The sequence below is a fragment of the Salvelinus fontinalis genome, chromosome 2 (assembly GCF_029448725.1).
Source record: "Salvelinus fontinalis isolate EN_2023a chromosome 2, ASM2944872v1, whole genome shotgun sequence".
In the NCBI taxonomy this organism is placed as follows: domain Eukaryota; kingdom Metazoa; phylum Chordata; class Actinopteri; order Salmoniformes; family Salmonidae; genus Salvelinus; species Salvelinus fontinalis.
In genome coordinates, this window is record NC_074666.1 from 51251575 (window position 1) to 51275749 (window position 24175).

At 46.1% G+C, this 24175-nt stretch overlaps 1 protein-coding gene across 2 annotated transcripts in view; it reads right to left on the reverse strand.

Moving 5' to 3' along the window:
* Nucleotides 1-1013: 1013 nt before the first annotated feature.
* The window catches only part of LOC129820771 (protein Jade-1-like), a 152092-nt gene continuing 128930 nt past the window's right edge, over nucleotides 1014-24175 (reverse strand). For both annotated transcript variants that reach the window (XM_055877726.1, XM_055877736.1), the window contains exons 11-12: nucleotides 20200-20331; nucleotides 1014-14392 (exon numbers count right to left, since the gene is read on the reverse strand). In XM_055877726.1, the coding sequence (XP_055733701.1) occupies nucleotides 13425-14392; nucleotides 20200-20331 (1100 nt within the window). In that variant the 3' untranslated portion in view covers nucleotides 1014-13424. The remainder of the gene's footprint in view (nucleotides 14393-20199; nucleotides 20332-24175) is intronic.

A 24175-nucleotide genomic window follows, 5' to 3' on the forward strand; every position in this document is an offset into this window, starting at 1 on the left:
AGGCCACTGTACTTTACTGTATTTCAGTGAAGGATGGCAGTTAATGTTGGCATACGGGGCCAACACTACAAAGACATTGAGGCCGGACCAAGTCTTAACGACGCACATAAAGACATGTCTTCTTGCCTAGCAATGAAACATAATGACAGAATCAAGTTCAGACTTTTACAACTTTACATTAGGTGAAAAGTACATGCGCGCACGCACACACAAACACAGCGCCTATTATCTGTGTATAAAAACAACAGTGGACCCTTTTGGCTGGGATCCGATCTTCCACTTCCTAGGTTTGGTACACCTTGTGCTGAAGTATGTGCTGAAGCCAGGACCCACTTGGAAACTGGGAGCCGTAACCAGAGAGAAAACTTAATTCACTCCAGGGGCGGCACTGATTTTGCCCCACGGTAACCAAAAATAGACATGAAATGTTTACAGACTTGGAGCAATGCTGTCTGACTGGAGAGGGAGACGAACTAGAAGTATAAGCAAAAAAAGAAAAAAGAGAAGGGAACTTCTCAGAGAAAGGGAGATAGGCCACAGAGCTGTGATGGTGCTCGGAACAATGGTGCCTGCTTTTTCTCTCACACACACCACACACACGCACACACTCCCAGAGGACACAGCCCCTAAATATACAAACTTAAACAGTGGAGACAGTGATAGTGGAGGGGGAGTCGGAGCTCTGTCAGCCCAGACACACTTCAAAAGAAGGAGAAAGCCCCCGGCTATGACAGAGGATAATGCAACCGGCTGAAACACCATCCCCTGATAATAAACTGAGAAGAAGAGACACTGTTGTTCATTGTTAAAGGTCGTTCCACCAATTCGTTAACTTTTAGAAGTGTAAAAATGTTTACTTAATTTCACCTAATAACATTCTGTCACAAAGACAACTTAATAATATGAATGTACAGTTGAAGTCAGAAGTTTACATAGACCTTAGCCAAATACATTTAAACTCTGTTTTTCACAATTCCTGACATTTAATCATAGTAAAAATTCCCTGTCTTAGGTCAGTTAGGATCACCACTTTATTTCAAGAATGTGAAATGTCAGAATAATAGTAGAGAGAATGATTTATTTCAGCTTTTATTTCTTTCATTACATTCCCAGTGGGTCAGAAGTTTACATACACTCAATTAGTATTTGGTAGCATTGCCTTTAAATTGTTTTACTTGGGTCAAACGTTTCAAATAGCCTTCCACCAGCTTCCCACTACAAGTTGGGTGAATTTTGGCCCATTCCCCCTGACAGAGTTGGTGTAACTGAGTCAGGTTTGTAGGCCTCCTTGCTCGCACACGCTTTTTCAGTTCTGCCCACACATTTTCTATAGGATTGAGGTCAGGGCTTTGTGATGGCCACTCCATTACCTTGACTTTGTTGTCCTTAAGCCATTTTGCCACAACTTTGGATGTATGCTTGGGGTCATTGTCCATTTGGAAGACCCATTTGCGACCAAGCTTTAACTTCATGACTAATGTCTTGAGATATTGCTTCAATATATCCACATAATTCTACTTCCTAATGATGCCATCTATTTTGTGAAGTGCACCACCCCTCCTGTAGCAAAGTGTAACAGTATAACTTTAGACCGTCCCCTCGCCCCGACGCGAACCAGGGACCCTCTGCACACATCAACAACTGACACCCACAAAGCGTCGTTACCCATCGCTCCACAAAAGCCGTGGCCCTTGCAGAGCAAGGGGAAACCCTACTTCAAGTCTCAGAGCAAGTGACGTAACCGATTGAAACGCTATTAGCGCGTACCCGCTAACTAGCTAGCCATTTCACATCCGTTACAAAAGCACCCCCACAACATGATGCTGCCACCCCCGTGCTTCACGGTTGGGATGGTGTTCTTTTGCTTACAAGCTACCCCCTTTTTCCTCCAAACATAATGATTGTCATTATGGCCAAACAGTTCTATTTTTTTCATCAGAGGAGGACATTTCTCCAAAAAGTACAATCTCTGTCCCCATGTGCAGTTGCAAACCGTAGTCTGGCTTTTTTATGGCGGTTTTGGAGCAGTGGCTTCTTCCTTACGGCCTTTCAGATTGTCGATATAGGACTCGTTTAACTGTGGATATAGATGCTTTTGTACCAGTTCTCCAGCATCTTCACAAGGTCCTTTACTGTTGTTCTGGGATTGATTTGCACTTTTCGCACCAAAGTACGTTCATCTCTAGGAGACAGAACGAGTCTCCTTCCTGAGCGGTATGACGGCTGCGTGGTCCCATGGTGTTTATACTTGCGTACTATTGTTTGTACAGGTGAACGTGGTACCTTCAGGCATTTGGAAATTGCTCCCAAGGATGACCCAATTTTTTTGCTGAGGTCTTGGCTGATTTATTTTGATTTTCCCATGATGTCAAGCAAAGAGGCACTGAGTTTGAAAGGTAGGCCTTGAAATACAGCCACAGGTACACCTCCAATTGACTCAAATTATGTCAATTAGCCTATCAGAAGCTTCTAAAGCCATGACATAATTTTCTGGAATTTTCCAAGCTGTTTAAAGGCACATTCAACTTAATGTATGTACATTTTGACCCACTGGAATTGTGTATTATAAGTGAAATTATCTGTCTGTAAAAAATTGTTGGAAAAATGACTTATGTCATGCACAAAGAAGATGTCCTATCTGACTTGCCAAAACTATAGTTATAGTTTGTTAACAAGAAATCTGTGGAGTGGTTGAAAAATTTGTTTTAATGACTCCAACCTAAGTGTATGTAAACTTCTGACTTCAACTGTGGGGACGACGTCCTCGATGCACTTATTGATAAAGCCAGTGACTGATGTGGTGTATTCCAGTCTGTGTTAGCAAAACAGTCCTGTAGTTTAGCAATCTGCTTCATCTGACCACATTTTTTTAGACCGTGTCACTGGTGCTTCCTGCTTTAATTTTAGCTTGTAAGCAGGAATCAGGAGAATAGAGTTATGGTCAGATTTGCCAAATGGAAGGCGAGGGAGAGCTTTGTACGAGTCTCTGTATGTGGAGTAAAGGTGGTCTAGAATTTTTTCCCCCTCTGGTTGCACATTTAACGTGCTGATAGAAATTAGGTAAAACGGATTTAAGTTTCCCTGCATTAACGCCCTCGGCCACTAAGAGTGCCGCCTCTGGATGAGCGTTTTCCGCTTTGCTTGTGACGGAATACAGCTCATTGAATGCGGTTTTATTGCCAGCCTCGATCTGTGGTGCTATGTAGACAGCTACGAAAAATACAGATGAACACTCTCCAGGTAGATAGAGTATCTCTTGATAAGCTGTAGACCACACTACCTCAGGCAAGCAAAACCCTGAGACTTCCTTAGATATTGTGCACCAGTTATTGTTTACAAATATGTATGGGCCCGCGCACCGTGTCTTACCAGAGGCTGCTGTTCTATCCTGCCGATAGTGTATAACCCGCCAGCTGTATGTTCTTAATGTCGTTGTTCAGCCATGACTCGGTGAAACATAAGATATTACAGTTTTCAATGTCCAATTGGTAGGATATACGTGCTTTCAGTTCGTCCCAATTATTTTCCAGCGATTGAACATTAGCCACTCTTCGCCTGATCCTCACAAGGCATCCTGCTCTCTTTCCACGACAACTACGCTTCCTTTTCCAGCGAATCACTGGGATCTGGGCCTGGTTGGGTGTTCGTAGTATATCTTTCGCGTCCAACTCGTTGAAGAAAAACTCTGTCTAATTTGAGGTGAATAATCCCAGTACTGATGTCCAGAAGCTCTTTTCGATCATAAGAGATGGTAGCAGCAACATTATGTACAAAACAAGTTACAAACAATGCGAGAAAACAAACAAATAGCATGGTTGGTTAAGAGCCGATAAGACGGCAGCCTTACCCTCCGGCGCCATCTTCGCAAAACACCAGAAAATAGCCAAAAAGAGTAGAACCAGTTAACCCTGCTTTTCCACTGATTTTACTCACAAAAGCTCTGACGAAGGCCGTGAGGCCGATACGTAAGCTTATTAAAGATCAGTGACACTATCAAGAGAAATGTGCGGTTTCCTTTTTCCTTCACACTGATTTTACTAACATTGCTTTTACTATTAATGTTCAATATTTATTTCGTATGTAAAAAGGAATAGTGTCACCATAATAAAATGAGAGTTCAGTTCACGTAACAGGGTTGACCTTCAAATGAGGGACAGACGTAAATGAATCACTAATAACATAAATTATAATCTTCAGAAATGACTGTCAAAGCCAAAAAATAACTAGGGCTTCTTAATGATGGTGAAAACTTGGAGAAATTTGGGGGTTAATTGGGTTAACATTTTTCTAGATGCTGAATTTTGGCACTTAAGCAAGTCTTTATTCCTATAAAAAACAGATTTCTCTATGTGGTCTATATTTAAGGGCACTTCATTTAATATGTTATGATGTTGACTACTTTATACATCTTATTTTTCAGAACCGCTGGACCTAATTTGGTATGTTGAATCTATGGATGCATGTCTTTAAACACAATATCTTCCAATATTCTAGCTCAACCAAGATGGCTGCTACAAACCAATGAGTTTGTATGATTTTTAAAATGTTATGTCTAACATCGCCACCAAAAGGCCAAACTGAAAGACACTCTACAGGTTAACGAGACACATCATCGAACATGTGTGCCAAATTTAATCACTCGGAGTCAAACCGATCAAGAGATATAAACATGTGCCAGTTATAGCGCCATCGTGTGATCGATCTGAAAGTACTTGCATATGTTGAGTCTTCACACTGTTTGGAACATGTGTATCAAATGTTGTTATATCTGTGTGTGACTTATATGCATTTGTGTGCTCGACCACGCCCGTGTGAGTGGTTATTCATATGCAGTGGCCATGTTGTTTGAGATGCTAACCTGGAAAATATTGTGTTGAGAGACTTTGGTCCACAGATGCTATATGTTAAGTTTGGTGTAGATCGGTCATTCAGTGACAGAATAGTACTGTTTTAAGTGCCTTTCACAAAATGTTTAATGGCAGAAGATCCATCTTGGCAGACCTTATGGGTCCATGAGGCAAATTTGTTCCTTGTGAGGAGAGGGATCTATGTACCGAATTTTATGACTCTAGGTCAAACGGGGTGAGGGGCATGACCTTTCAAAGTTTGCTTTAAATTGCTTGTTATAGCGCCACCATCTGGCCAAACGGCATGGCATCGCATGAGAGGCTGTGGACCGTGGGCCTTCACCATCATGCCAAGTTGCACCCTTCTAGGCCTTACCATCTCACAGGAATTATAATTTTTCACCAAATCTGTGGAGAACCAGAATAATGAATGCCAACAAATACAATAGGATTTCACCCAGCTTCGCTGCTTGAACCCGTAAATATAAAATGGACGCAAAAGGCACTCTTCGTGGAACGACCTGTTAACCTACTACTCTACAGCTTAATAAACACTTTGACTGAAGTCTACAGGGACAGCCATCTTTGAAAGTGTTCGTTTTTTGGTTAACAATATAGATCCAGTATTGGATTTGTGATTGTCAATAGAGCTCCACTCAAAATTAGGACAATATTGTAATTGTCCTCAATCGTGTACTGTTACTGTAGCCTAGTGAGGAATTGATTTTGATGTAATTTAATATGGCCACAAGAGGTCACTAGTTGAGTGTTTCACTGTCAACTCCTCCTGTCCGGCTTCCACTCTGCAGATCCGCTCTGGCAGAACAGTGTTCTCTAGTTGCTTAGTCTCCTCCAAAATGGTTTAACATGCGGGGTCATAAAGTCAGGCCAGTTGATGTAGAAATCCTGACATGGTAGCAGCCCCTTCCTCCCACAACGCCATGTTAAGGGATACCCAGCCGTAGCATTAACATAAATTGGCAACTAATACCCCTCAGAAGTGACTTTTTTCCAGCTGTCCACCTGCAGGAGACAAAATGACAGCTGCCCCCTCGTGTGGCAGGATGACTCAACTGCAATCTGTTTCTGTTTTGGACAGAACGTTACAGACGAGTCAGAAGAGGTCATGGGGGATTATTCACCAACATGGCAACTGTCCACATTACAGTGACATAATCATATTACATTTACCAACTGTTTGTTCATATAGACAGACATAGCTAAGAGGTAGCAATGAGTCTAAACAGCAGTGATGGTATCAAATAATTATTTTAAAAGGATACATGGTGGCCTTGTGCGACTATCAAGATACCACTACTTTTAAAAATCAACCAACTTTTAGTTTGGTCTTTTCAATTCACACACAGGTTTACTCCCAGTATAGCTGCTCTACTACTATTTTTCAAAATGTAGATTTGATCGACAGCACTTCTTCTGTCATGGTGGGTATTTACTAGGGAAGTAATACAGTACGTCACTTACAGCAAAGTGCCTTGGACCCAAGCCATGAACAACAATAAACTATCTTTCATTTCCTGCGGGCTGGTGGGTAGGACTCTTTAAACAAGTCGTCCACAAAGTCAACGCGTGTTTCTTTAAGAGCAGCGGGAGACCCTAATTCTTCCCAGAGAACACTGAAGGTCACGCTCTTAACATTTGGCCTTTGAGGAGGGGAACAGACAATTTCAGATACTTTTTTTTTTGAAAACTCTGTTTATTCAATTTCAGATACTTTAAGGATGATTTGTATAAACTACCCTTTGGGTCCGTCCCAAATGGCACCCTATTCCCTATATAGTGCAGTGGCACATAAAGGTCTGGTCAAAAGTAGGGCAAAGGGAATAGGGTGCCATTTGGGATGAAAATGTTTCCTACCCAGTTATTCTGCTTGCTGGATGTCCTGGGAAATTTGTTGTAAAAGTGTCTAAATGTGGTGTAAATTTGACAGGAACATGGCAGAAGTCCATTAACATTTTGTTATAAAAGATTCTCTCTGCTTCGTCAAGTCTTTAAAGTACAGCATGTTTTTGATGTTACTTGGAAATGTTAAACGGTTGACATAGGCACATGGTATATATAGCAAGCTACAGTATGAGCTATCAAGCACTGAGAGGAACTAGCTGTATAAACTATGGTTTTGTTCACCTGAAGATGAATGTGTTAACAGCAACTTATTCATCACCTTCAGCTATTCTTACACATATGCTTGTCAACATTTAGTAGGCCTACAACTTGGGATGTTTCATATATAATAGAGCGTTTTACAATTAGTACATTCCTCTTAAGATAGCTAGGTGAAGGTGGCAGGGGTGACTTGGGGTTTAAGAGAATTTTTTGAAGAGGTAGGGTTTCAGAAGTTTTAGGAAGATTGGCAGGGACTCAGCTGTCCTGACGTTAAGGGGAAGCTTGTTCCACCATTGGGGGAGGGGGGGGGGGGCAGCCAGGACAGAGAAACGCTTTAACTGGGCATAGCGGGAGGTGACCCCTGTAGAGGTTGAAGGGCCAAGAAACCAGAGTTGTGTGGTTTGTGCCCGGATTGGGGTGTAAGGTTTGAGCAGAGCCTGAAGGTAGGGAGGGGCATTCCCCTTGCAGGTCTGTAGGCAAACACCAGGGGATGCAAGCTTCAACTGGAAGCTAGTGGAGTAGGCGGAAGAGCGGGGTGACATGGGAGAAATTGGGGAGGTTGAAATCCAGGCGGGCGGCGGCCTTCTGGATAACTTTCAATGGTTCGATGGCACAAGCGTCACCTTTTACTGTCCCTTTATCTCTCAACCTACAGTACATGTAAAATGGAGTATCTAGCCTAGTTACCTCTGGGTCCGTCTGTAGAGACCCAGATTGATTCAACACAGTGTGACTGAATCAATCAACCCTTGAACAGCGCTTTAAAAAGGGGCAATCAGGTATTAGTACATAATTTAAAAAAACGTTTAATTCAATGATATGCAGCCATTGATTCTTTAAGAATATCACTTAGAAATGTGCTTAGTTTAACTATCGTACCCCATCCCTCAACTGTTTATCTTTGTTGTTATTTGAATCCCAGATTGCCCCTTAAAAATGAGCTCCTGGGATGGTGAACTGAACAGAGAGACAGTCCAGAGCATGGGTACACAGAAAGCACTGCTTTATTGACTACACTGGTCAACCACACCATAGTGCCGGGGGGAGGAGGGGGGGGGGGGCAGGTGGGGAGGAGGGGGTCATAGTGGACGCAGCAGCCGTCTTTAAGGCAACACAAACAGCATGCAGATACAGTCACATGGAACATCATAATATTGCTTTTTAACGTTTTGCTTAACATTGAAAGTGTACAAAAAGGAAAAAATAGTTTTTTGCACTAATGAAAAATACATTTTTTGTTTTTCCTCCTACAAAGACTCTAATACAAGAAAATAAATATTGCAAAAAAAGCCAAAAAATAATTTAAAATAGCTCTTCTTTTTAATATATGTTCAATATTTCTCTTTGCTATTAACAAATGGCACAACATTCTTTGAAACAAAGAATACAGGATAAACTCCTGCAACATTCATATTATCGTATTGTAGAACTGATGCAGATCGAGCCTAATTGGGTGTGGAATTTGATAGGATACGGCAGCAGAGATTTCAGCGCCTTTTAAGGACAAATAAGACAGCCACGTGGTGGAGGGAGGAGGAACCATGTCAGAGTCTGCTTTGATCGGAGAGATCACGTACTCCTATCAAAATGACGCATGTGACCATTAGGAGATACAGGACAGGCATATTGGCTGTGTTTACAGGCAGCCCGATTCTGATATTTCCCCCCCACTAATTGGTCTTTTGACCAATCAGACCAGCTCTGAAAAAAGATCTGATGTGATTGGTCAAAAGACCAATTAGTGCCGGTGTAAGTCAACGTCAGAAAAGGGCACCCCGTTTCCTACATAGTGCACTACTTTTGACCACAGCCCTATGGGGCCCTGGTCAAAAGTAGTGCACTATATAGGGAAGTGGGCGCTGTTTGTGATGTAGCCTGAATTTGGAGGCAGCAAAGTGATGCCAGATCAACTACAAAAAACAAAACCTGCTAAGTATCAGAGCTTGGCTCTGTTGCAGAGACACAACCGGTAAATTAGCCCGACCTTAGGAGGAGCAGCTATGGTTATGGATAAACCTTCTCTCCTGGAAATGGATTCATACGTGTATTCATACAAGTCACGGAACGAAAGTCGCAAACAAACATGGGAGCAAGTTGTTTGAACTGTGGAACTTGAACATTTTGAAATGCTATTGAATTTAATGAGAGGAACACATTCTGTGACCCTGCTGGTCACAAATAGCTTGACTACATCCTAAATGGCACCCTTTTTCCTTCATAGTGCACTACCTTTGACCAGGGCCGTAGGTACTATAATAGGGAATAGGATGCCATTTGAGATGCACACGCTGTGTTGCCAGAGAGCAGCGGTTAGTTTCTGTGAGTGTTCTCCTTGGAGGAAGTGAGAGAACAAAAGGTCTCTCCCAGGCTTCAGCTGCACGCTGATCAGCCCACTGGGGAGCCGGCCTGACCATTTTAACTTCAATTAGCCCAGAAACACACACACACACACACACACACAAATGCTTGCACACACAGATACACACTCGTGACTCGACAGACACAGACAAACATGCACGCACACACAAGCATTGACTCGGACAGACACTAAAACAAACGCACACTCACTACTGGCTATGCAGTTCCCACCTTTCAAATCAATTTCTCTCTGGTTCTGCATATAAAACAAAACCAGAGAAAGTAAATAATCCTAGCTCCAGTGAAAACAGAGAAGTGTTTGCACTTTACGTTTTGTGAGCCACACAGAGGGAGGGACAGAGAGAGAGGGAGGGGTGTTGTTTAGATTCCCTGTCTGTTAAGTTCACTGTGGACAGGGTGCAAACACTAAGAGGAAAGAACAAACTGTCCTCTCTCTCTCTCACTCTCCCTCCCTCCACCAGTGTTTCTCTCTCTCACTCTCCCTCCCTCCACCAGTGTTTCTCTCTCTCACTCTCCCTCCCTCCACCATTGTTTCTCTCTCTCACTTATCTCCCTCCACCAGTGTTTCCCTCTCTCCCTCTCAATCTTTCGCTCTTCTGCCCAGAGCGGCAGCAGTGACAAACGCTCCCTCCATTACACAACACATGCACGTCATTATTTGTCCTTAAAGCTTCTTCCTTTGACCCGCCCGTGCTTCAAAACTCTGAAGGAGCTGAGGCGGGCCGTCGGGAACACTGAAGAAGGGGAGGGAAGTGAGACAGAGCACTGGTCTGCGGGGCGGGTGTTGGATTGGAACCATACTTCCCAGTGTGGAAGCAGTCAGTCGACGGTCGGAGAAGCGCTAGTAAGGAAGCAGTCGGTCTGATTATGAGTCAGCATTCTAGTTATATGAGCCGCGGCTGAAGCGTTACAAAAACAGCTTGCGAAGGCTTTTAACACAGAAACAAAAAGGGTTTCTAGTACAGTATTCTACATTATTGTTGGTGCATAAAAATAAAAACAGATAAGTAAACGGCAGTCAAACTACTTGAACCAGTTCCCTAAGGGATAAAGCAACTAACACAGAAGAGGAGATCCTTTTCAATGATGTTGTCGTTGTGTTCTGTTAGTGTGCAGACGGCTTTTGTCACGCTACAGACAACAACAGCAGCGGCAGCAGCAGCTGGGTGGTACGGAGACAGCACTAGGACATTCATCCACAGCAACGGCAAAGCAGCATTTCTCAACCCAATTCCAGGGGAGCCACTGTCGGGAATGCACGTTTTGTTCCAGCCCAGCACTAACACACCCTACTCAACTGATCATCAATTTGATTAGCAGAATACGGTGCGTTAGTGTAGGGCTGGAATAAAACATGCAAACCAGGTGGGTCGTCAGGAATGGGGCAAAGAAACCCTGCTTGAGGAGGATAATAATAATACCATCCATCCATACTCTGTAGGATAATACCATCCATCCATACTCTGTAGGATAATGTGGGATAATACCATCCATTCATTCATCTATAGTCTGCATGAAAAGTGCTGTCACCTGCTGCCTGCTGGACCGAAACGCCTCACCACCTCACTAAAACTCCAGCCTACTGTTTCTGAAAAGAAGCGGAGGAAGAGGGCGTAGACGCCCCTCTCCAATAATAAGAATAATAACAACCTGTTTTCTACTACGTTGGGGGCCGTACATGAAGGGTCCCATCTAAAACACAGCCTAGTCTAAATCTGTGTATATATTGAATATTGAAACCAAGTTTACATTTCATTGTCTTAGCAACACGTAAACGGTTAGGTGGTGGGGGTGGATTCTGTGGGTTTACTACAGTGCTAACCCCACTCACCCACCCCGACGACCTATCTGCAGACAACCGATGAGCATTGTTGTTCTTATGGTATTATGTTGTAACTGTAGAATACGAATGAATAGAATGTGCTACTCATTCTGTTTCTATGGTTGTAATGGTCTGCCTCCAAGGGTTACGGTGGATGGAAAGGAAGGAGCCAGACTGGCTGTAGACAGACAGTGTCACCTGACCAATACGCTGCTTTAGGAAGTTTCATCCTGAATCCTTGTGTCCCCTCTGGGACAGGAAAACAAACATTAAAAAACGAGTCATCTTCTACATTACGACCCTGTTATACCAGCGCTGGGGGTTGTCAGCGGGCTCAGCCATCAGCCGCCCATCCACACACGGTTCAGCAGCATTCAACTCTCTCCAGGTTGGGGGGAGGGGGACGTAGGCCACTCCATCCAGAGTAGGTCAGTGGCACAGAGGGCCAGTAAGTAACACACCTGTGGGAGCAGGGAATGGGAGAGTCCAAGGTGGAATAGTGGTGGTGGGTGTCAGGACGCCCCCCTCTTTAAAAAGGCCGAGTCACACCATGCCAGCGCAGGCCTGAGCAATGCACAACTCCCATGTGAGGCTGCGTCACAAATGTCACCTTATGCACTAAGCAGGGAATAGGGTGCCATTTTGGGACGCAGACAGAGTAAGTGCATGGTGCCCTGTCTGTTATACACACTGTTCTTTGGCATTATCAACTCAGGAGACAGCCAGGTGGGTAGTAGTAGTAGTGTACTGACTGAGACATGTGAAAAGCTCTCAGCACAGTAGTAGTCAGAGTTTAAACAGTGAGCATTGCCAAAGGAACCTTTTCTATACATACCTATCATATGTAGAAAAGGCCTGTATATGGTATTATATATTTACGGATGAACTTTGATTTCAATACATTTTCAACCCTTCTTCGTCGCCTTCAATTATTATTTTTTTTATTTTTTATTTTTTTTAAACCCTGAGAAAATACTGTGGACCGCTTTTAGTACAAAATACAACTCTCTGAGACGAAAAAAAACCCAACAAATTTACAAAGAACTCAAAAAAGTAGTCAGAATCCAGAACTCTGTGCTGTAGCTGACTATACGATTCGTCTGACTGGAGCAACAATGACTCCAGAAGTTGCTTTGTTGGGGCAGCACTTTGCACAAATATGGTAGAACGGTGTGGCTTTGCATGCGGTTGGGTTGATTAATGGCAAAAGCTGCATTTACATATTTTCTTTTAGGCACTACAATTAAGGTCCGAGAAGCCCTCTGTTTCAGTACGCTTGATGGCCAACACAACAGATTTTCCTTTTTTTGATTGTAACAAATCTGATTATAGAAGTGATTGATAAACTTATTTTTGGGGGAGCGACAGAAGGCACACGATAAAATACTGTTTCTCCAATGATTCAGGCCCAAACGGAAGATGAGGAGGAGTCAGTGAAGAGCTGACGTAATTATCAACCAGTATGTTTCTACAACGGCTGGATCCAAACAGAGTCGTTTAGAGTATGTGTGTGTGTGTGTGTGTGTGTGTGTAATGTTTGTGTAATGTGTCTGGTGCGCATTTCTGAAAGAGTGTGTCTGTTTATGCCGCAATGTTTGTGTTACAGTTCCTGTTAGCTATTTGTGCTTTTAAAAGTCTAATATTTGTTTGATATTTTCTGCACATTTCTCAGAATGATGCTGAACTGAAAGGCTTTTTAAAAACATCAGATCCCAGGAATCGCCTCGCGGGATTCCATCTTACTCCAAGAGAAAGGAAGAGATTCGTCTGAACCAGCTTATAATGCCCACAAAGTATTCACCCCAATGCTAGCGGCTAGTCACCACTGACCACACCACTAGGAAGGGTTGATGGCATGGTTCACCGCCATGTTATACTTCAAAATAAAACCTAAAATGTAACATTGTCCAAAATCCATTTCCTCTTTGTCTTCTTACGTCATCATACAGCATTTGTTACTTTAACAAGCACTACTAACATCTAGGGTCTCGTTGTGTATGTAGCTATCTGACTAACAGCTACGTTCAAATCCCCAGGACAGAGCAGAGAGACTGATTTAGGACTAGTGAAGTACAGAGATTTGGTTCATTAAAGCGATCTAGAGTGAAAAGAACGGCATGTATAATATCAAAAGCACAGACGGACAGACAGACAGTAGCCATGGTAGCGGGAGCTGGGATGGAGCTCCGGTCAATCTGAGAAATCAGTGTGTCTTCTGGACGATGGTGTGTGTGAGCGTCTCAGTTTTTTTCCTACAACGCTAGCACGCTCCTCCTCAGCAGGTCCTCGCTCCCAGAATGCAACTGGGCCAGGCGGAGCTTGCGGCCGCTGGAGCGCGTGTCCGAGTCGCTCTGCTCGGCGTCAGAGAAGTAGCCGTCCGTCTCGGGGTCCAGCAGCGACGACGATGACGTCTCCTTCACTGGGTGGGGGTCCCTCTCTCTCTCCCTATTCAGGGGGCGCTCCACCACCTCTTTCCCCCCTCCACCCCCACCCTTCCCCCGGGACTTACCCTGCCGGGGCAGGCGGAGGCGCAGGGCCGTGCGGTGACCGGGACCCCCCCCTGACCTCCCCTCAGGCACTGTCCCGGGACTAATGCAGGGTTGTGGGGGGGAGCAGGAGGCCAGAGGGGGCGGCGTGGGGGCGGACGCTGCCCCTGTACCAGTGAGGCTGTCCCAGGGGCCGCGCTCCTCCGAGATGTGACAGGAGTCCATTTTGGAGGTGGGCGGCTGCGGCGGCGGGTCCAGCGGTGCCTCAGTGCTCCTGGTCTGGGGGTGGTGGTGATGGTGGTGGAGGGCCTTGGAGCCCCGGGACCTCTCCCCTCTACGGGCCCCGTGGCCTGGCCTGTCATCTGCCAGCAGAGTCCCCTTGGCTGTGGCTGTGGAGGAGGCGGTGGCAGCAGCAGCGGGGCTGACAGCGGTGGCAGAAGGCGGGGTGGTTGCTACGGCGGTGGAGTGTTGGGCCCGGGCTCTGGGCTTGCCCCGGGTCTTGCGGCCCAGCTGAGGGGTTTTCCAGGTGGACTTCATGGAGTGGTCCATCATAAGGCTGAGCAGGCTCTCCTCTCCCTGCAGCAGCTGGTCAGACAGCAGGCTGGCCGTCTTGTCACGGTGCTGCCCGGCGTCCAGGGCCCACTGGCTCAGCATGTCGTCAGCCGTGATCTGCACCGACTGGGCCAGCCAGCTGTCAAACAGCGAGTTGTCCAGAGGGAAGGTCTTGGGGAAACCTGGGGGAGACATGGACAGGTGAGAGGATCATAGAGGACCAGTCTAGAGCGAGAGTGCGTCAAACTCAGTTCCAGGAGGGCCATGTGTCTGCAAGTTTTTGTTATTATCCTTTCAATTGGTGCCCAATGAAGACCTAGACAACCAGGTCAAAAGGAGTTCTTAATTAATCATTGACCTTAACTGATCACTTAAGTAACAAGGGAGGACTGAAAACCTGCAGACACACGGCACTCCCAGGAATTGAGTTGGACACCCTTGTTATTCAGATGATTCTTATATCTCATGCATGTCTGTGGGAGGTTAGTAGGATCAACTGTTCCGTCCAAAACATAAAGCCTTCCGGGAGGAAGTCTGGAGCAAGCCTGTAAAACATAGGAAGACACAGCGTAGGACTGGGTGACAAAGTACAGTATGGGGGATTTGTGGTCGGAGTCGTGATGCTAAACCTGACCAGACTTTCCTTCATCGAATCAATCATTTAACAGGCGGTAGGGTGTGCGTCCCAAATATCAACCTATTCCCTATATGGTGCACTACTTTTAACCAGTCCCCTATGGGCCCAGGTCAAAAGTAGTGCAGTACATAGGGAAAAGGGCACATTTGGGACTCAACCCCCTATCTACCCCACTTCCTGTGTGAGTTTAAACAATGCATTAGCCCCGTTCTGCGTCTGTCTGTCTGTCTGTGCTTTGTCACCACCACCACCAGGGACGTTCACTGTCAAACGCAGCTTTTGGAGACAATGCATGCTGTGTGTGTATATAATTACGAGATTTGCATGGCTCCTCGTCTGTCATTAAGGCCCAGAGTTGGCTGCCAGAGCCTCTCTGCAGCTCGGGAACACCGATTCTCACAGGAAATAGAGGGAAGGAGGGAGAGAGGGAGGGAAACGCACTGGTGCCAGGCGGTGTCGCAAATGGGACCATATTCCCTATGTAGTGCACTACTTTTGACCAGGACCCGTAGGGTTGCATTACATAGGCCGGGGATAGGGCGCTATTCAGAACACACCTAGTGACAGAGCTCCATCCACCACCCGTATTCCAATCCCATGAAGTCCCTCTCCCACGGTCTGGGAGATGCATCAGGGGACAGCACGCCGTGTAACACTCTCCACTCCCCGAACCCTGCCTCTAAACCAGAAACACACTGGGTTCCTGTCAACCCAAAACATCATGAGCCACTGTTCACAAAGGATTTCACACACCTACACACACACCTTCCAACAAACAGAGCTTGAACGCACACACACACGCACGCGCATCTTTTAAAAAAGGTAGGCCTGCTGAAAATACATTTAAACCCGATAGGTGTGGCGTTGTTTCAATGAGCTACAATGACCTCCTTAAATGTGTGTGTCTCTGTCTGGTGTGGAGTGGTGTCTAACTCCTCAGGTGATGAGTAAGGTGCTGGCTGGCATAGGGACAGAGTATTAGCAGTGGTGCAATTGGCTCCAGCTCCACACACCCAGCCTGCCTGTTTAATGAGATGAAGCTCCTACTTAGAATAGCATTTTTAAAATCACAGTCATTAACAGAGAGGGCTAATTCCACCACAGCCCCTATTGAAGTATAAGAGGAACACAACCGAGGAGAGGAGGGATAGAGGGAGGAGAGGAGGCAGGGAGGATCAACTTGAGAGACACTCTCTGCTGGGCATGTCAACATCTTAGTACAGAGACACGGAGGTAGGGGTGTGGGGACGGAGGGAGAGAAGATTGGAAAACAAGTGTACTTCTCCCCGCAAACCGAGATGCTAGTCAGCACACCTTTTTATGGTCCATCAAAAGTACAACCAAAGTCAAGTATACTCCAACGAGTTGCTTACGTAAAAAGACAGACCGTTTGGGTGTTTTTGTTGGACAATGCATCTCCGTTGTCATTTACCCGGCAACGGATTACTCCTATTGGAAAGGCATTGGGTCCAGTAGTGCACTAAATAGGTACTAGGCTGCTATTTGGGATGCATCCTCTACCCAGTCACCCCCCTCCTCCCCCTTCAGTCCATAAGGCACTGTGCCCACCAGGAGGTCAGGAGGAGCTGCTGTGATTGGATCAGCATCCCCAGGCCAGCCGTTTCCATGACGCAGCAACAGCACCAGCGCCTCTGCTGGAGACAGGAGACTAGAGAGGGGAGGAGGGAGGTGTGGAGGGAATGAGAGGTGGTGGAACAGAGAGAAGGGAGGAGGGAGAGAGGGGGAAACAGAGAGAAGGAGGGGGGGAATAGAGAGAAGGGGAGAGAGGAGAAACAGAAAGAAGGGGACAGGGGGGAATAGAGAGAAGGGGAGGAGGGAGGGATGGGGGAACAGAAAGGGAGGGAGGGAGGGAGCAGAGTTGGAAAAGAGAGAAGGGAGGGCGGGGGCTGGTCGTGACCCACTCTGCTCCACCTCTCCTCTTCATCTCCAACCCACCCCGCTGCGCATGTCTGCTGGCTGCAGCCCCTCTCCTGGCTCTGCTCCTTGGACCCGGTGAAAGCAGCCCTGGGGCCTAGGCTGCTGCGGTATGGTAGCAGCCCACGCTAGGCTAGGTGAGGCCCGGTAGGGCTAGGAATGCGCTGGCTGGGACAGGGCCAGACCAGGCTAAGCTACGCTAAGTAGGGCCAGGGAGGGAGGTAGGCTAAGCTACACTAGGATAGGCAGGAGGGAGGGAGGCTAAGCAAGGCTAGGATAGGCAGGGACAGGAGGGAGGGAGGGAGGCTAAGCTAGGCTAGGCTAGGCTAGGCAGGGACAGGAGGGAGGGGGGCTAAGCTAGGCTAGGCTAGGCAGGGACAGGAGGGAGGCTAAGCTAGGCTAGGCTAGAAAGGGCCAGGAATGCGCTGGCTGGGGCAGAGCCAGACTTGTGTTTGTGCAGGCCCCGCTACAGTGTGCCAATTGTTCTCAGGTGCCAACTGTCGCCCTGACAACCCCGCATACGCACAGAGCGAGGGAAAGAGAGGGGAGTGAGCAGTGCGAGTCAGCGACGGAGAGCACTGTAAACTCCATGCCTGAAGAACTTAGAGGCGGAAAAACAAATTAAGTGTTAAAATGATGCCCAAAGTATCAGTCTGGGGAGAGAGAGCTATTATCCAGCCCTCTCAATATCAACACCCAGAAGGTCTTGCAGTCTATTTGACCACTGTAACACTCAGAAGGTACTCTACACCACTCTGTCTCCCACCCAGGGGTCACGTTACAACAGGCTTATCACGGTGGACAGATGCCAGTATCCACCCGCGTCCCAATTTGCACCCTATTCCCAAAGGGCTCTGGTCAAAACTAGTGCACTATATAGAGAAAGGGGTGCCATTTGCGACTCTCCCAGCCCCTGTCCCGCTGCCTTATCTGGAGATGCTCTCCCCTACCCTCTGACCCCCTGGGTTATCCTGTTCCGTGAGGGAAGGTCACACACACTAAAGCCCGGGGATTTAAGAGAGCAGCTCTGCCTTAGTAGGGGGGCACGTAACTGATCTGGCATCACCAAGGACTCAACTGGCATCGCTCAATGACACGGTATATCACACCAGCCAACAGGAGTGCAAAAAGTGTCCGGGAAGAACAATAGAATACCAGTACTACTACAGCATCCATTTCTGTTGAGAAACACAACACACACACACACAGACACACACACACACACAAACACACACACACACAATTGGGGTTAAGTGCTTAAAGGTAGAGTTGGAGTGTATACCAACCTGCTCCTACATGGTACACATGCAGTTAGTCAGACAGAGCACTACCGAGCAGTCTGACAAAGAACAGATGGCCTCAAAACACACACACACACACACACCGTCCTCAGTCGCCAGCATAAAGGCTTGTCACACACAAAACCCGATCAGGTAGGCTGAGTCGATAACATCTGAGGAATCAGTCAGGCGGAGGGAAAAAACAAAACAGTCCTCCGTTACATGTTCTGTTATAACAGCACTGTGGAGCATTGATATAACTGTGAAGGACAGTCAGGAAGAAACCCGCAGCTAGCCACTGTTAAACGTGTTATTTACCTTAACCTAAAAAAGGTCAGCGCTCTGCCTACTGAAAGTGATGCTACCGTCTATCGTCACTGTGTCTGGTGCTATAGGTGGACCCTGAAGTGTGTGTTTACACCACCGTAGTTCTATACCACACTGCTTATAATGTAACAATAGGTTCCCCCATGTAATAGGCATCAAACATAGGTTCCCACGTGCAAGTTCTTCACCAGGTCCACCTGTTTACTGGTTTTGGAGTGGTTAACATAACGAAAAGCTGAAAGTGAAGTATAAGGATCGGCATTGGGAAGCACCAGTCCCACGGGAGCTCTTAAGAGTCGAGGGCTCTGTGGACACACGTGGGATACGGTTCTTCTCTGGTACTGTAACCAAGGCTCGGGTCATAAAGGCTCCTCCGGCCCTGTCCATATGTCGGTTCTCAGCTCCAATAAAGGGGCCAAGCCACTCGCAATCACATCAGCGTCTTAGTCATGTCCGCTAAAAGACAGGTATTGACCTAGAAAGTTAAATATTGCAGGACAACCACAGACGTCAACATTGGCTAACAGTTTCCTAGTCGACTCCCTGTTAATGGTTCTGCAGATTCTCTAGGGATGAAGGATGCTTCTAGTTGAGTATGTGTAACCGAGGAACAACTTTTCCTCCTGAATGTTGATACTGTAAGCATCTTCATCATCAGCTGGGGAGAGTTTGGACACTGAATAGTGCCGAGCGATTAACCGAAATGTCGGTTATTTTTCGAAAAAAAGAGAAAAAAACTAATTGAACGACGTCAGTTCAATTATTTGAAATCCATTTCATTTTGATTTTCCTTCTAAGCTCAATGTGCACATTGCAGTTTCCCTAGATATAAACCAGATCCAGCCTGAACTGTGCGATGTAGTAGGGAGTTGTAGTTTCCAACAGGATAATATTCTACATATTTACAACATTTTATGTGCTAAACTAACTACAATGACCACAATCCATTGCGCATCTACTTGTCCGGGCTTTGTTTCTTTTACGCCTGCTACTTAAGAGACAGAAGAACATGCGATGGTGAGGTGATAGAGAGCAGCTCTTGCTTCGAGGTATCTCTACCTGAAAATACACGATCTAAGTGATTGATAGTTGGTATTCAGTTGTCATAAAAGTATGCCTTATTTACTTTGAACAACTACTAAAATAGTGATTTCTTTCACACAGCATAAACAGCAGCTCTGTAGAGATGAGACGACTTAGAATGAAATCATAAAGTCATCAAATAAAACAAATATACATAACAAATTCAATATTTAATGAAATAAAGTCATGTGAACAAATGATGGTTAATAAGTGATTAAGCAGAAATGGGCAGTCAATAACATCATGGGACTTTCATTACAATTATTTTATTCTGTGTTACAGCATTCAACCAAAATAATCAAAACCGAAAACCGTGATAATTTAAAAAAAATAATCACACCGAAACAACCTCAAAATGTACTAATCGCTCAGCACTGACACTGATGTCTTCTCCAGAGATGGTATCCACAGAGGAGACCTAGGCTGCATCCTGATTCACCACACTTTGCCCAAAGTGTGCACTTGCACACTCCCAGTAATTGATTTGAACGCTTTGGATTGGTGTAAGCATTGGCTTTCCAACATTGGTAAATCCATGACAGGGAGTGTGCAAGTGCACACTTCAGAAGAAGGGTGTAGAATCAGCACCCAGATCTAGAGGGTGCGAGCCTGGACAAGTCTGGGGAGGTGTGATAGCAACTCAGGGGGGAGTGGGTGTTATACACGTCATCAACTCAACTGGAAACTCGCAGCACATACACAAACCCCCGTGGTGTGTCAGACCTACCTAGCTGTTTGAGGAGGGAGCCGTTGTCAGACTTCCACCTCTCTTTCTTCTTCTCCGGACTGCTTTTCCGCCGCTCCTTCCCCTTCTCCTTCACCCCGTTCTGTCTTCCCTTATGGCCCTTCATGGTTTTCTCTGCAGAGGAAATAGAGCAACATTGAAGTGGAGCCAGCCAAGCATGAAGTCAGGGAGAGGCAGGTCAAGACCGGGATATTTTTTTCTCATGAGACAGATCAACTACTGGTGTTTTTAAACCGATTGGCTGTGCCCTTGGGGACATACCGCGTGCGCCCTTGGGGACGTACCGTGTGTGCACCAAATGGCAGCCTATTCCCTATATTCTGCAGGGCTGCAGTCAAAGGTAGTGCACTATATAGGGAGCCATTTGGAACGCATGCTGTGCAGCAGTTGAATACAGCTGCAAAATGTAAACACAGTCATATACTGAGGAGGCTATGTAGCAGTCAATGTTTGATTTCATTATCGTAAACTAAATTGGGGGTCAGTACTAAGCAGTGAACAGTACCCTGAGGCTCCTTGTCTCCATCCTGGTTAAGTTTCCCTCTCCTCCAGTCAGAGTGAACCTTACACTGAGAAACTGAGCTATCTGACCCCAGAATGGCACCTTTAACCCCACCAGCTGGACTAATTGTTGTGATGAGAGAAATGAGCCATAACCTGACAGACCGAACTGAGAAACTGTCCCACTTCTCAGAAACGCTCCGACCAAAGAACTCCCTCACAGTCAAAACCTTCACCATCTCTATTCACAGCTCGTGTGTAGTCATTGGGGACTGTGAGGCACAGGAAACCCACCCACACTCACAACTACAAATATGCTCACAAACAAGCACACTTACAGTAAATATACAGTACCAGTCAAAAGTTTGGACAGATACTCATTCAATCATTTCTTTATTTTTTACATTGTAGAATAATAGTGAAGACATCAAAACTATGAAATAACACATATGAAATCATGTAGTAACCAAAAAAGTGTTAAACAAATGTTATATTCTTCAAAGTAGCCACCCTTTGCCTTGACAGCTTTGCACACGCTTGGCATTCTCTCAACCAGCTTCACCTGGAATGTTTTTCCAACAGTCCTGAAGGAGTTCCCACATATGCTGAGCACTTGATGGCTGCTTTTCTTTCACTCTGCAGTTCAACTTATCCCAAACCATCTCAATTGGGTTGAGATCGGATGATTGTGGAGGCCAGATCATCTGATGCAGCACTTCATCACTCTCCTTCTTGGTCAAATAGCCCTTACACAGCCTGGAGGTGTGTTTTGGGTCATTGTCCCGTAAAAAAAAAATAAAAAAAATGATAGCCCCACTAAGCACAAACCAGATGGTATGGCGTATCACTGCAGAATGCGGTGGCCCTTGAATTCTAAATAAATCACAGACAGTGTAACCAGCAAAGCACCTTCACACCTCCTCCTCCATGCTTCACGGTGGGAACTACACATGTGGTGATCATCTGTTCACCTACTCTGTGTCTCACAAAGACATGGCGGTTAGAACCGCCATTGCTTGTGTTTCTTGGCTCAAGCAAGTCTTCTTCTTATTGTTGTCCTTTAGTAGTGGTTTCTTTGCAGCAATTTGACCATGAAGGCCTGATTCACACAGTCTCCTCTGAACAATGAAGTTGAGATATGTCTGTTACTTGAACTCTGTGAAGCATTTACTTGGGCTGCGATTTCTGAGGCTGGTAACTCTAATGAATTTATACTCTGCAGCAAGAGTTACCTCTAGGTCTTCCGGTTTGACTGACCTTCATGTCTTAAAGTAATGATGGACTGTTGTTTCTCTTTGCTTATTTGAGTTGTTCTTGCCATAATATGGATTTGGTATTTGACCAAATAGGCCTATCTTCTGTATACCACCCCTACCTTGTTACAACACAACTAATTGGCTCAAATGAGTCATAAAATGATGTAGAGGAAATTAAATACAAACTAATTCACCATTAGTAAGAAGGAAAGAAATTCCACTATTTAACAAGGCACACCTGTTAATTGAAATGCATTCCAGGTGACTACCTCATGAAGCTGGTTGAGAGAATGCCAAGAGTGTGCAAAGCTGTCATCAAGGCTACTTGGTGGCTACTTTGAAGAATCTCAATATATTTGGATTTGTTTAACGTTTTTTTTTTGGTTGCTACATGATTCCATACGTCACTATTATTCCACAACGTAGAAAACAAAGAAAAACCCTTGAAGGAGTAGGTGTGTCAACTTTTGACTGGTACTGTACATCTGCACTAGCATCTATTTGGACACACACAGAGACACAATAAACAGAGGGAGAACACCCCGCTGAGAAACCGTCCCACTAGCTGTGCGGTTGGGTTGGTGCCCCCCCCCCCACACTTATTGTTGGGGAACATGTTTTAACACGCTCCCGCTGCTTAGACCAACAGCGGAGCGGGTGGCGTGCACGCCTGACTTCCTCTCATGCTGGTTATAATAGAGGCTGAGTTGAGTTGTGGGGGCACTGAGGGTCTCCCTCCATCATGCTTCCCCTAGCATGGAGGAGCAGGACATGCATGGGGGCATGGGGGGGGGGGGGGGCTGAGTGGTACTTCACTGTGGTCTTCCTGGAGGGTTGTGTTTCACACTGAGGCTACCCTGGGTGTGTGTGTGTGTGTGTATACATGTGTCCATGTTGTTTTCAACAAATCTGTTGTGTGGGTGTGTGCGTGCCTGAACACTGCCGGTAAGTGTGTGTAGGATAGAAGGTCATATGTATGAGTGATGTGTTAGCTATTTTTGTGAATATGTGTTCTGTCGGGAGGAAGAAAAAAACTCTGATTTTCTGCAACGGTCCAACTTGGAGAGACATTTGGAAACGTTGTAGTCAGATCAGTTGTTTTTTCTCTCCCCCCCTCTCACTTCCCCCCCCCCCCCCCCTCTCACTTCTCCCTCTCTCTCCCCCCCTCTCACTTCTCCCTCCCCCCCCCCCTCTCACTTCTCCCTCTCTCTCCCCCCCTCTCACTTCTCCCTCTTCCCCCCTCTCATTTACATTTTCTGTTGCCGTCAGTTAGGTGCAGTGCCTCCAAGGGATTCGTCTTTTTGAAGTGTGTGGTTCATTTCCTCTCTTTCTGGGAGCACTCAGCCGTGGTGTGTGTGTGTGTGTGTGTGTGTGTGTGTGTGTGTGTGTGTGTGTGTGTGTGTGTAAAAGAGAGTGTGTAAGTGTGTGTTTGTGTTTGTTGCACCGTGCCCCACTTCTTACCTGCGCTCATTAGCACAACACCAAAGCGTCTTTACACTCCCTCTACCACTTCCTCTCCTTCTCTCTCATGCTCCCTCTACCACTTCCTCTCCTTCTCTCTCATGCTCCATCTACCACTTCCTCTCCTTCTCTCTCATGCTCCCTCTACCACTTCCTCTCCTTCTCTCTCATGCTCCCTCTCTCTCTAGAAGACAGAGAGCTCAGCCCAGAGTCCCCTCCACACACACACACACACACACACACACACACACACACACACACACACACACACACACACACACACACACGTCTACAGGAAGGTAAGCCAGTAGAACGGAACCTTTAAGACTTGACTTGAACATCCCTAGACAGATAAAAATCTGCGTTCCAAATATGCACCCTATGCTCTCTATAACGCAACAGTTTTGACCAGGGCCCATAGGGAACAGGGTGCCATTTGGGACTCTCCCTGACCCTGACTCCATTACAGCCCCCAGTCATGTGAGTAGTTGCGGTGTAGTAGTAGTCAACCTGCAGTGTCCATGTACTCCCTCTGGCCCCAGTACTGGCCCCATAGTAACCACACTCACAGGCGTGACAATAGTCTTTACACACTACTCCACTTGGCCAAGTAAAGGGCCCAGGGCAAAGAGTCTGAGGGTTCCCCCTGTGTGTCTGTCAGAAGGAATGGGAAACGAGCCACCCTGTTACAGAATAACTAGCCAGGACTCTCTGGAGTCTAGAGAGGGAGAAACTAGAGA